This window comes from Panthera leo, chromosome C1 (assembly GCF_018350215.1).
Source record: "Panthera leo isolate Ple1 chromosome C1, P.leo_Ple1_pat1.1, whole genome shotgun sequence".
Lineage (NCBI taxonomy): Eukaryota > Metazoa > Chordata > Mammalia > Carnivora > Felidae > Panthera > Panthera leo.
This window is the reverse complement of record NC_056686.1, coordinates 97,218,585-97,230,585: the sequence shown is the minus strand read 5'-3', so window position 1 is coordinate 97,230,585 and position 12,001 is coordinate 97,218,585. Positions and strand designations below refer to the sequence as shown.

Below are 12,001 nucleotides of genomic sequence, written 5' to 3'. Positions count from 1 at the left end.
AAAAATGAGGTCTTTATGTGCATAGTAGACTTTTTGTTGTTGAAGGATTGAGGTTTTACATTGTTACAATGCAAATCATTTAAAATTACTGGTAAAAATAGCAGTGACAACTAATTTTAAGCCCTTACGGTGCTTCAGTAAGCAAAGCACTATGCTTATTAAGAGCTTTGTGTATTTTGACCAATTTAATTCTTGAAATAGTCCTGTAAACTAAATATTAATTATAAATTTGTTTAAAGAAGAACCAACACACAGAGGGTTATCCAAATTATTCATCTGTTACTGTGAAGATGGAACATACATCATTAAATTTTCTAAAGATTAAATGAGAGAATCCATGTAGGATACTTAGCACAAGACACCTGAAAACATAAGTAAGTTCTCAAAAGAGCTATTGCTATCTATACATTGATAAGTGCTTAGATAATATGATATCTGGGACTTATTTCAAAGTAATTTTGAAGATAGAGTGGTGGGGGGTATCAACAAAATTATCTATAAATAGATACTCCAAAAATACTTATTTATTTATTTATTTAGAGAGACAGCGTGAGTGGGGGATGGGCGGTGGGGGGTGGAGAGAGAATCCCAAGCAGGCTTCACACTGTCAGCGCAGAGCCTGATGCGGGGCTCGAACCCATGAAACCACAAGATCATGACCTGATCCGAAACTGAGAGACGCTTACCCAACTGAGCCACCCAGGCACCCCACTTTTAAAAATATTTTTTTTAATGTTTGTTTATTTTTGAGAGAGAGAGAGAGAGCCCAAGTGGGGAAGGGGCAGAGAGAGAGGGGAACAGAGGATTTCCGAAATGGGCTCAGAGCCCAATATGGGGGTGGAACTCATGAACTGTGAGATCATGACCTGAGCTGAAGTTGCACGCCTACCTGACTGAGGCTACCCAGGTGCCCCTAAATAGATACTTTTGAAAATGGATGGTAGGTTCAGTGGAATTGAACTGCTAATATATGTTTAAAATTTTATGTTATTTTTAAAATGGAGTACTGAATTACAAAAGAAACTGAGTCAGAATTACTATGTGGCAGGTTTAAAAAATGTTTCCCTAGATACTAGTTTGGTTATAAACTAAGATGATACATTTTTCTAGAAGTGCCAGAGTAAAATCTTATCAATTGTTACATGCTGACAGTTATTAAATAATACTGTGATTACTTGGTGAGTAGCATCCCTGTACAGCTCAGGACCTAGTAAGACTAAATGTGCATTCAAAAGTTATAGTTTGGGGGTGTCTGGGTGGCTTAGTTGGTTAAGTGTCTGACTCTTGATTTCAGCTCAGGTCATAATACCAGTGTTGTGGGATTGAGCTCTGAGTCAGTCTCCGTGCTGAGAGTGGAGCCTGCTTAGCATTCTCTCTCTCCTTCCTTCTCTCTGTCTCTGTCTCTCTCTCTCTTTGCCCCTTCCCTGCTTGCACTCTATTTCTCAAATAAATAAACATTTTCAAAAAAGTTACGGTTTGAAGTTAGTAGATAATTGATTTTCAGTCTTTTTACCTTTTTTAAAACATAGGTTTTTTTTGTTGTTTTTTTAACTGTTTATTAAAATTTTTTTTTTTTGATATATGAAATTTATTGTCAAATTGGTTTCCATACAACACCCAGTGCTCATCCCAAAAGGTGCCCTCCTCAATACCCATCACCCACCCTCCCCTCCCTCCCACCCCCCATCAACCCTCAGTTTGTTCTCAGTTTTTAACAGTCTCTTATGCTTTGGCTCTCTCCCACTCTAACCTCTTTTTTTTTTTTTTTTTCCTTCCCCTCCCCCATGGGTTTCTGTTAAGTTTCTCAGGATCCACATAAGAGTGAAACCATATGGTATCTGTCTTTCTCTGTATGGCTTATTTCACTTAGCATCACACTCTCCAGTTCCATCCACATTGCTACAAAAGGCCATATTTCATTCTTTCTCATTGCCACGTAGTATTCCATTGTGTATATAAACCACAATTTCTTTATCCATTCATCAGTTGATGGACATTTAGGCTCTTTCCATAATTTGGCTATTGTTGAGAGTGCTGCTATAAACATTGGGGTACAAGTGCCCCTACGCATCAGTACTCCTGTATCCCTTGGATAAATTCCTAGCAGTGCTATTGCTGGGTCATAGGGTAGGTCTATTTTTAATTTTCTGAGGAACCTCCACACTGCTTTCCAGAGTGGCTGCACCAATTTGCATTCCCACCAACAGTGCAAGAGGGTTCCCGTTTCTCCACATCCTCTCCAGCATCTATAGTCTCCTGATTTGTTCATTTTGGCCACTCTGACTGGCGTGAGGTGATATCTGAGTGTGGTTTTGATTTGTATTTCCCTGATAAGGAGCGACGTTGAGCATCTTTTCATGTGCCTGTCGGCCATCTGGATGTCTTCTTTAGAGAAGTGTCTATTCATGTTTTCTGCCCATTTCTTCATTGGGTTATTTGTTTTTTGGGTGTGGAGTTTGGTGAGCTCTTTATAGATTTTGGATACTAGCCCTTTGTCCGATATGTCATTTGCAAATATCTTTTCCCATTCCGTTGGTTGCCTTTTAGTTTTGTTGGTTGTTTCCTTTGCTGTGCAGAAGCTTTTTATCTTCATAAGGTCCCAGTAATTCACTTTTGCTTTTAATTCCCTTGCCTTTGGGGATGTGTCGAGTAAGAGATTGCTACGGTTGAGGTCAGAGAGGTCTTTTCCTGCTTTCTCCTCTAAGGTTTTGATGGTTTCCTGTCTCACATTCAGGTCCTTTATCCATTTTGAGTTTATTTTTGTGAATGGTGTGAGAAAGTGGTCTAGTGTCAACCTTCTGCATGTTGCTATCCAGTTCTCCCAGCACCATTTGTTAAAGAGACTGTCTTTTTTCCATTGGATGTTCTTTCCTGCTTTGTCAAAGATGAGTTGGCCATACGTTTGTGGGTCTATATCTGGGGTTTCTATTCTATTCCATTGGTCTATGTGTCTGTTTTTGTGCCATAAAACATAGTTTTTACTTTTATTTTAGAGCGAGAGCATGAGTGACGTAGAGGGGGAGAGGGAGGAAGACAGGAAGAGAGAGAGAATCCCAAGCAAGCTCCACACCCAGTGCAGAGCCTGACGCGGGTCCCTGTCCCATGACCTTGGAATCAGGACCTAAGCCGAAATCAAGAGTTGGTTTCTCAACGCACTGAGCCACCCAGGAGCCCCCTCAGTCTTTTTTAAAAAAACTGTTCTTATTCATCTCCCAGTCTTTACTTATGAGAACCATGTTTTCAAGAATTTCTGAGCAAACTGCATTAAACAGTAATTTATTTCTCAAGAAAAAACACATATAATCCATGATGATGATTTCTGTTCAAAAGTAGATAACCAGTGGTATATTTAGTATACTCAGTTTCTATAATTCTAACCAAAACCACTGAAAGTCTTACCTAGCCTGTTCTAACTAAATCATGGGCACCTGTAATTTTTACCTACACATTTTGAAATGCTGAATATAGCTCATTGTGAGTAGAAGCCCAGGTTAAGAATCACTACTTCTGCTTCATATGCAAGATTAGCACCTAAGAAATGGCTTTCGTGTATTTACATGTTAATCAGAATTATACTTAATCTATTTATATGTTATTCTTTTTTTCCTCCCCATTTCTATAATTTTGATTGAAAATGCAGTGTTACTCTGGCTAAGAGAATCAGAAGTAACTTGTAGCCAAAATTACTTCCATATTGCTTTTTTGTTGTTCAAGCTCCATTTTTTTCTTCTGAGTATATAATTGAAATTAAACAAGTGAACAGAGACAAATCTGATTATCACTATTCATTCAAGCTCTTAATTGTTCACTATTATTTATTATCTGAAGGCAGTTTAAGCAAAATGTGCAAGTCTTTTTTTTAGCATCTGGCATTTCTCCACTTTTCTAGTTTTGCTTTCTTTTCCTTAGTCTTGAAAATGACAGCTTCAGAACTGTGTAGTTTTATACATTCTGATTTTTTTTTCCCCAGCGAGAGAGAGCTTACCTTCCTCCTAAAGTTTATCTCAAGCACTCTTAATTATCCTTAAAACATCCAGCTCAGATGTTAACTCCTGTATAAGTGGAGGAAAGGACACATACTTAAATGTAGGTATATCATAGTGTGTTTGCTTACTACTTGCTCACATGAATCAACAAGATACTTCTGTGCCTTTTTTTTTTTTTTTGTTAACATTTATTTATTTTGAGAGAGAGAATGTGAGCAGGGGAGGGGCAAAGAGACAGGGAGAGAGCTATTCCCAAACAGGCTCTGGACTGTCAGTGTGGAGCCTGACACAGGGCTTGATCACATGAACTGTGAGATCATGACCTGAGCCGAAATTAAGAGTTGAACACTTAACCGTCTGAACCACCCAGGTGCCCCAAGAAGATATTTCTAGAAGCAAGATTCTAAAACATTTATTTTTAGGTGAAAAGAGAAATACATTTGTACAGGGTTAAATTTTACAAATTAAAATTTTGTGAATTATGATACCAGTTGACCTTTCTACCAAACGCCTTTCTATTTATGACATAATCTAACTCAAAATCAAATTAGACAGAGTCACAAAGATCTTTCTTCCTCCCAATCTAAAGCTCACGGAGTTAAAAAGGTTAGCATGGTAATCTCATATTCCCACTTCATTTGTACAGATTAACAAAGTAAAATTTTATTTTGGATATGGAGAAATTATTATGGAATAAATCAAATGTTCTTCAATGAAATAATGAAATGAAACAGCAATCTTTAGGTTACCTGTCTTATAGTAGATAGTTTTATTTTAAAATTAAAATACCCTTGTCCTTTTGTGCTACTTAATACCTTCAAAGGTATAATACAAGGTATACAAGTGCTAGACTTTACATTATACATGGGTGGGGTTATTTTTGCTTTAAAGAAATTCTTAAAAATCATAAAGTGGTCAATTTTGTTATATGTATTTTACTACAATAAAAAATTCTTCGAATCATTGCAGAAAATAAAAACCTCACTTGCTCTGTAACACCAGTCCTTATATTGCTCTACATTTTGCTTTCTGCTGCCCTCAATTTTTCCTTTTCCTCTTGAACCTAGCACTGGGAAACTTTCCTTCATCTTACCAAACTTTCCTTAGTGGTCACAACTTCCATGGCCTTTTCTCCCTTGATTGAGATCTTCACTGAAGACACAAACATCTAGATGCTCATAGTCTTCCTGTTAATACCAGTTCCTGCCTTTACTTTAGTGATTTTAGTAGCTACATAGACAGTTGTAACTTTGTCAGTATGTTGAACTCATTTCCAGTGGCATTTTGCATGTGCCTTAGGTAGGCATTTAATTTTAGGTAATCCTATGGACCTTACTTTAACTAGAGCCATGTAAACTCCCAAATCATCGTAGATGCTGGTATCTCCATTGTCTAAGCTTGTTTGTGCAACTATGCTAGCTAGTATTATGTTTTGATACCTTATCTGAATTATTGTCAAAGAGTTCTAGCTGATCATCCTGTTTTCCCTTTTCAGATTTACTTTTCTATGTCTGATGAATTTCCTAGAACATAAATCTGATTATTACATCTTGGTTAGAATTTTTCAAGGGTTTCCCATTACTGAGAAGATAAAATCCAAATATTAGCATGGTATACCCAGCCCTTCACAGTCTGATTCTGGATTTTATTATTATCTCCTATTCTGACCTTTGCATGGCTTTCATTGGCTAAATTGAAGTCTTTGTAGTTCCCCAAATATGCCTCTGCATTTAGCATAGGATATTATTTTGACTTCCCTGTGAAGCTTTCCTTGGTATCAAGGCTGACTTAAGCAGTATGTTCTTCTTTCAGTCTATATATATTTCCATTATAGCTCTTATCACCGTATGGTGTCATTTCATATGTGTGCCTATTTATTACAAGAATATGAAGAATAATGGATTTATTTTTTTTTTTTTACTCATGTATCCCTAGCATACAGAAGAATCCCAAAAATATTTGTTGACTCAATGAGCAATTTACACAAAGGAAATAAAACCAGCAAAGAAAACCATTCTATCTTCCTAGTAATCAAAGAACTGTAGTCTTTACTATGGAGTCCAAATTTTCACTGTAATAATATTAGGAAATACTAACATACACCACTCATGTTAACAAAGTTATAAAACTGGTGTTGGTGATTTTTAATTGATACAACTCTTTTGGAAAATTTTGACTAATATAGTATGGGGAGCTGAAAAATTATTTCAAGTAATGAATGTAAAGACGATAAAAATTAGATATAAAATTGTGTATACATTATGATTACACTTGTATTTTATTTTTTATTTATAAGATTTTTTAATGTTTTACTTATTTTTGAGAGAGATATATATAGAGCATGAAATGGGGGTGAAGCAGAGTTAGAGAGCGACACAGAATCTGAAGCAGGCTCTAGGCTCTGAGCTGTCAGCACAGAGCCTGCCACAGGACTCGAACTCATGAGCAATGAGAGCATGACCTGAGCCGAAGGTAGCCCACTTTAGATTCTGTGTCTCCCTCTATCTCTGCTCCTCCCTTGCTTACACTCAGTGTCTGTCTCTCTCTCTCTCTCCCTCTCTCTCCCTTTCTCTCTCAAAAATAAATATTAAAAAATTAAAAATAAAAAAAAATAAAATGCATAATAAAAAGACTAAGGAATATAACCATGGTAGTTAGTAGTGGTTTTATGATGTTAAAACTATGGGTAGTTTCCCCACCTTTGAAAGTATTTTCTGTAATGTTACAGATTTTATGATATAAAATGTATACAAGCTTCTCCAGTAATTGAATTTGAAAAAAAAAATGTAATTCTGAATCAAAATTCTAATGTAAGAGCACTTGAACAGTTTTTAAGTAAATTTTTCTGGTCTTACAATAAATAGCTTCTTAGGCGTGGGTCAGAAGGAAAGGGATTGGTAATTAAAAGTTGCTCATGGTAGGGTGTGTGAGGCCAGCATAGAATGCAGATAATTTAAGTTATGGTCTCAAGATTGAATCATGTAGCAATTCTTCATTTTAAGAATTTCAATAGTAAATATTCTGCTTTAAATGTGGTTTTGTTTTTGTTTTAAGGTATCAGTTTCTTGAAGAAGCTTTTCAAAACCAGAAAGGTGCAATTGAGAATCTACTGGCTAAGCTTCTTGAGAAGAAGAATTATGTTCATTTCGCAGCTACTCAGGTGCAGAACAGGTAAGTGTGTTGCCTTAAAACCATAATTTCACTTTAAAAATTATTATACACACTAGATCCAGTTTAAATTTGTTTCCCTTCTGTATTAAGCATATATAGAAAACATTTTTAGAAGGGTAAATATATATAGAAGTTTGAGTTTGGATTATGATATGTGTTAATTAAGATTTAATTCACCAAAATTTTGAATACTCTTAAAATACATCTTTAACTCTTTTCTAATCAGTAAAACTCTATTCTTTGTAAAGCCTTATTAGTTAACGATGGAAAAAGCAGTTACTATGTAGAGTTGAATTATAAAACTTTTAACTGTGTGGTTGACATAGTATAGAGGAGAGAGTATGAAGAATGTCTCCTGTAAAAGAAGCATTTTTAAAGACACTACTTCTCGCAGAATTATTATTATAACTCGTATGTAATAGCACACTTTATGGCACATAGTAAACTCTCAAATTTTGACCATTGCTATTATTTTTATCAGTAATCCCATCAGCATTTAAAAATTCTATTCAGGTTAATTTCTCAAAAAACTAAATTTATTGATAAGGCAAGGTGGAATAAGTTCCATAAGTGAGTACATTAACAAGATGAGGATTCTTGGGGTAGAAAGATGAACACTTGGAGCTGGCATAATTAAAATCTGTATATTCTTGGAGGTATGAATAGGATTAGTAAGTATTTTTCAGTTTCACGAATATTGAGACTTTTGGTATTTCTAGAATATTAAAATTAATTACTTTATTTAAAATGGCAATACTTAAAAATATTAAATGGATGAATGAATAGCGCATTATACATTAGACTATAAGGTGGCAGAACTTTCATCTTAAGAAGTGATACCAAAAGAAAATAAAGTGTACTCCAAGGTTGTAGGTAATATGTAACAATGCAGTTGACTCTTGAACAACATGGGTTTGAACTGTGTGGGTCTATTTATATGCAGATTTTCCCCCCAATAAATATAACATTTTTCCTTTCTCTAGCTGGCTTTATTTATTGTAAGGATACAGTGTATAATGCGTGTAGCATACACAATATGTGTTGATCAGCTGTTTATGTTATTGGTAAGGCTTCTGGTCAACAGTAGGTTATTAGCTAAGCTTTTGGGGTGTCAGAAGTTATACATGGATTTTTGACTATCTGGGGATAGGTGCTCCTAACCTCCACTTTGCTCAGGGTTAACTGTGTATACTTTACATGCACTAATTATGGATGGTTAATTCTTATGAAAATATCAGGATGTTTTAGTAATACTGCTGATATGTTGTGGGTGATATTGGAGAGGATAGCTAGCTGTCTTATAAATTACAGATGGATGTCCTTTTCAAAGAAAAGATACTTGATTCGTATGGCAGTCCCATATTTTTGTATATATGTTTTGTACATATTTTGTATATATGTTCCTGAATCTATATATAGAGAAGTAGAACAAGAAGTTTATGTGTTACAAAATTGCAGAGGGTTGGAGAAATTCATGATTTCATCTCCAGAAAGATTTTTTTTAAAGTATTGAAATCTCCAATGTTTCTTTCCCTTTAGACACATAATGACCTATATCTCCATTTTCTAATGTACATTGATTTCTTTCTTCACAATTGAACATGTAGTAGACATGCTTAAACCAAAGGGAGTCTGACAGTGGCTAACTGTTCACTACTTTTAGCAAGCTTAATAATTTCACTATTTGGCAGAGTCATTTTAAGTTAGAATCCTACATTATCATTAGTAATCAGCAGTCTTATTTTTAAAAAGACATTTTCCAATCACATTAATAAGGACAAAATTGAATAAAATTTTCAAATAAGTGCCCCAACAAGCACTGAGGTATAGACAAAGGAGGGAAAATTATATTATTATTACTCAAATTTGAAAAGACAATTTAGAGGTTGGAAGTGTGGGTAATAGTTTGTAAAGAAGTTAGAATGTATAAAAGTTGAAGGCTACGTTCTTTGGTTGTTTAACATTTTATACATTTATATCGGTAGGATTCTCCCCCACCCATGAAATAGGTATCAGCAATTTCATTTTTGCAGCTGAAACCTTCCTATTCTAAAACATCGAACTCTTTTAAAACTGGATTGAAAATGTTTTATGCCCTTAATTCTATGCAGTAGGAAAATTATTTTGAGAAGAACCTGTGGAAGGAGGGGGCACATTTTAAGTGGTTAAGTTGTAAGTGAAAATAAATGCTTCTAAGCTTAATTCTTACTGTTTCAACAGATAATTACTGTTCGCAACATTGTTCTTTTGCACATTGTTTTTGAAAAGCATTAAGTAGATCCAGTGTGCCAGATTTGACACTAAATAGCAGTTGTTGATGTCAGATGTTTATATATCACATTCATGTCACAGGAGCTAAAGGAGATTGCCATCTAGATTAATAAACTACCTTTATGAATTTAATTTAAAATTACTAAATATTTAATCCATTCTTTGTCTGTATAAATAACTTGTTTAGACCAAACTGAGTGCTCAGGTCTACCGAAACATAAGTTGTACATTTTGACAAGGGTTTCATTTTAATTACTTGCTTAAGTGCCCAGTTGGATGAATTTCTGTAACAGTTGATGATTCAGAGACATAGGATAAGTTGATAACCTAATGATGCATTTCTCTTATTCAGGATAAAAGAAGTAAATGAGACTAACAAACGAGTAGAACAGGAAATTAAAGTGGCCATTTTCACCCTTATCAATGAAATTAATAAGAAAGGAAAATCTCTCTTACAGCAGCTAGAGGTATGGTTCAAAACCAAAATAAAACAACAACTGCTTCTCTTGCTCTTTAGCTGTTTTTAATGTTTATTGAAAGGTCTTTTAGATTGGTTGGGGGGTATGGAAATAAAGACAAATTAAAAACATTTTTCATTTCATTTTCTATTGGAAAATAGAGCTTTACTGAGTTAGTTAATTTGCAGCCCAATTCAGTAATACTGATTTTAGCTGTATAAATGAGGAGATAGTGTTGTCCTCTTAAGAATTAAAGAATTATTACTAAAATGTGATATAAACAAAGACAAAGCCAACCTACTACTCCCCACTCCCCCACCCCCATCCCTGAATATAGGGCCTCAATTTAACTTTTACACGTGAATGTATACTGGGGTCTGCTTGAGTCATTTGTGTTTTACTTTATTTTAAAAATATTCCATAGTTTTGCTAAAAATGCTGCTCATTTTGAAATTTATAAACTTTAAACTTTTTGCATTTTTTAAGATTAATATGCAGATATAAATTTCCAGATAAGAATCCCGTCAGTTTGAAATCCAAATTAAGTTTTAAACAGAGTTGTCTCTACTGACCACAGTTCATTGTTTCTCAAAATTTGGTACTCTTTAGTAGGTTCAGGTGATAGGGGGTTGTGTTTTCTGCATCATCAGTAGCAATTTAAGCTATGTATTTGATTTTTTAAATTTCTATTACTTGTAACCTCAACATTTCCACAGATTATTTTCTGTTCCGTTCCCTCATAGATCACTGTAGAAATACTAGACACATAGTTACATACAAATGAAAGAAATTATGTTGGCAGTATTATTTCTGCATTTCTGTCTTTTGAAATACATCTTTTTATTGAGACACAATTGTGAGATTAAAAGTACTCTCACACATACCATTAAAGTTGGAGGTCTCTTTCCTCTTGTACATTCAGCTGATGCATTTAACTCTAATAGATTTTGTTTTCCAAGACTGTACGTGGAGAACACTGAGCAGCAACTATTTCTGATAACCTTTTGATAACCTTTTAACTTACTGCAAATACACTGTAACTGTAGGTCGAAAATAATCGTAAACCATTTCAAGAACTTTTGAATGAAAAGATGCCTTTTAATGCTAAAATATACAAAAATACTGAATCATAAATCTGCCACACACGCCTAACATGCTGAATTTAAGGAATAGATGTTTTCTAGTGTAATATGTTCTTAAACTTTGTAAAGTAAAGGTTTTCCTATGCTTGGTAGAAGGGATGATTTCCAGGGAACTTGTGAATCAAACTTCTATCAGTTGAATACTTTTATCCATCATTTTGCATTATAAAATGGGCAACTTGTTTTCTTAGGAAAAAATTGCCCAATGAGTCAAGTTGAGGTGTTCAGAAAATGGTCAAGTGCAAAGTAGATAGGTTGTTTGGCATGCCAAATGTCAGAGCATATAAGATATCACCTGTCCCTTCCGGGAGTTTTAGTTCCCAGGTAGTTTATTTTTCCTTTGCAGCATTTGCCCTCAGATTGGTCCTTCAATTCTTATTTATGCTCTTGTTCTTTGAGAACTTTTGTTATTTCAAAAGGTTCCTTAACTCTACTCTTAGAGCTTTAGAATTTACCTTTCTCATTTTGTCTTTTAAACGTATTTGAAGGAAGAGATTTTAACTTTCGCCTCCTGCTATACCAGTAGGTGGCACTGGTAACACAAAATTTTCTTTGGACCTAAAAGTGTGGAGTTGATTATATCAAATTTCTAAAGGTCAGCTCATTATGCCACAGATTCTGTATATTGGATTAGCCTAATAGATACTATTTTTATTGTTTTTTAATTTATTATTTTTTAAAATTTATTTATTTTAAAAGACAGAGAGGGAGGGAGAGAATCCCAGGCAGGCCCTGGGCTGTCAGCGTGGAGCCGGATGGGGGGCTCAGACTCAAAAACTTTGAGATCATGACCTGAGGCAAAACCAAGAGTCAGACGCTTAGCCGACTGAGCCACCCAGGAGCCCCTAGATACTATTTTTAACAAAGACATTTTATCTTCTGAAGGAAAAGGGAGACATCAACTAACAATTTTTATATGTGGAATGCCCCTTTGTTAGCTTTGAGAACTAAGTTTTAGTTCCGCCTTTGTTTG

The 12,001-nt window shown here is 34.7% G+C and overlaps 1 protein-coding gene across 4 annotated transcripts in view; it reads left to right on the top strand.

Annotated features, from left to right (window-relative positions):
* TRIM33 (tripartite motif containing 33) overlaps nucleotides 1-12,001 on the top strand; it is a 131,017-nt gene that overhangs the window by 86,971 nt on the left and 32,045 nt on the right. For all 4 annotated transcript variants that reach the window (XR_006206611.1, XM_042953527.1, XM_042953526.1 and 1 more), the window contains exons 5-6: nucleotides 7,041-7,157; nucleotides 9,781-9,895. Coding sequence is in view for 3 of the 4 variants with exons in the window: in XM_042953527.1 (XP_042809461.1) it covers nucleotides 7,041-7,157; nucleotides 9,781-9,895 (232 nt within the window). In the remaining variant the exon portion in view is untranslated. The remainder of the gene's footprint in view (nucleotides 1-7,040; nucleotides 7,158-9,780; nucleotides 9,896-12,001) is intronic.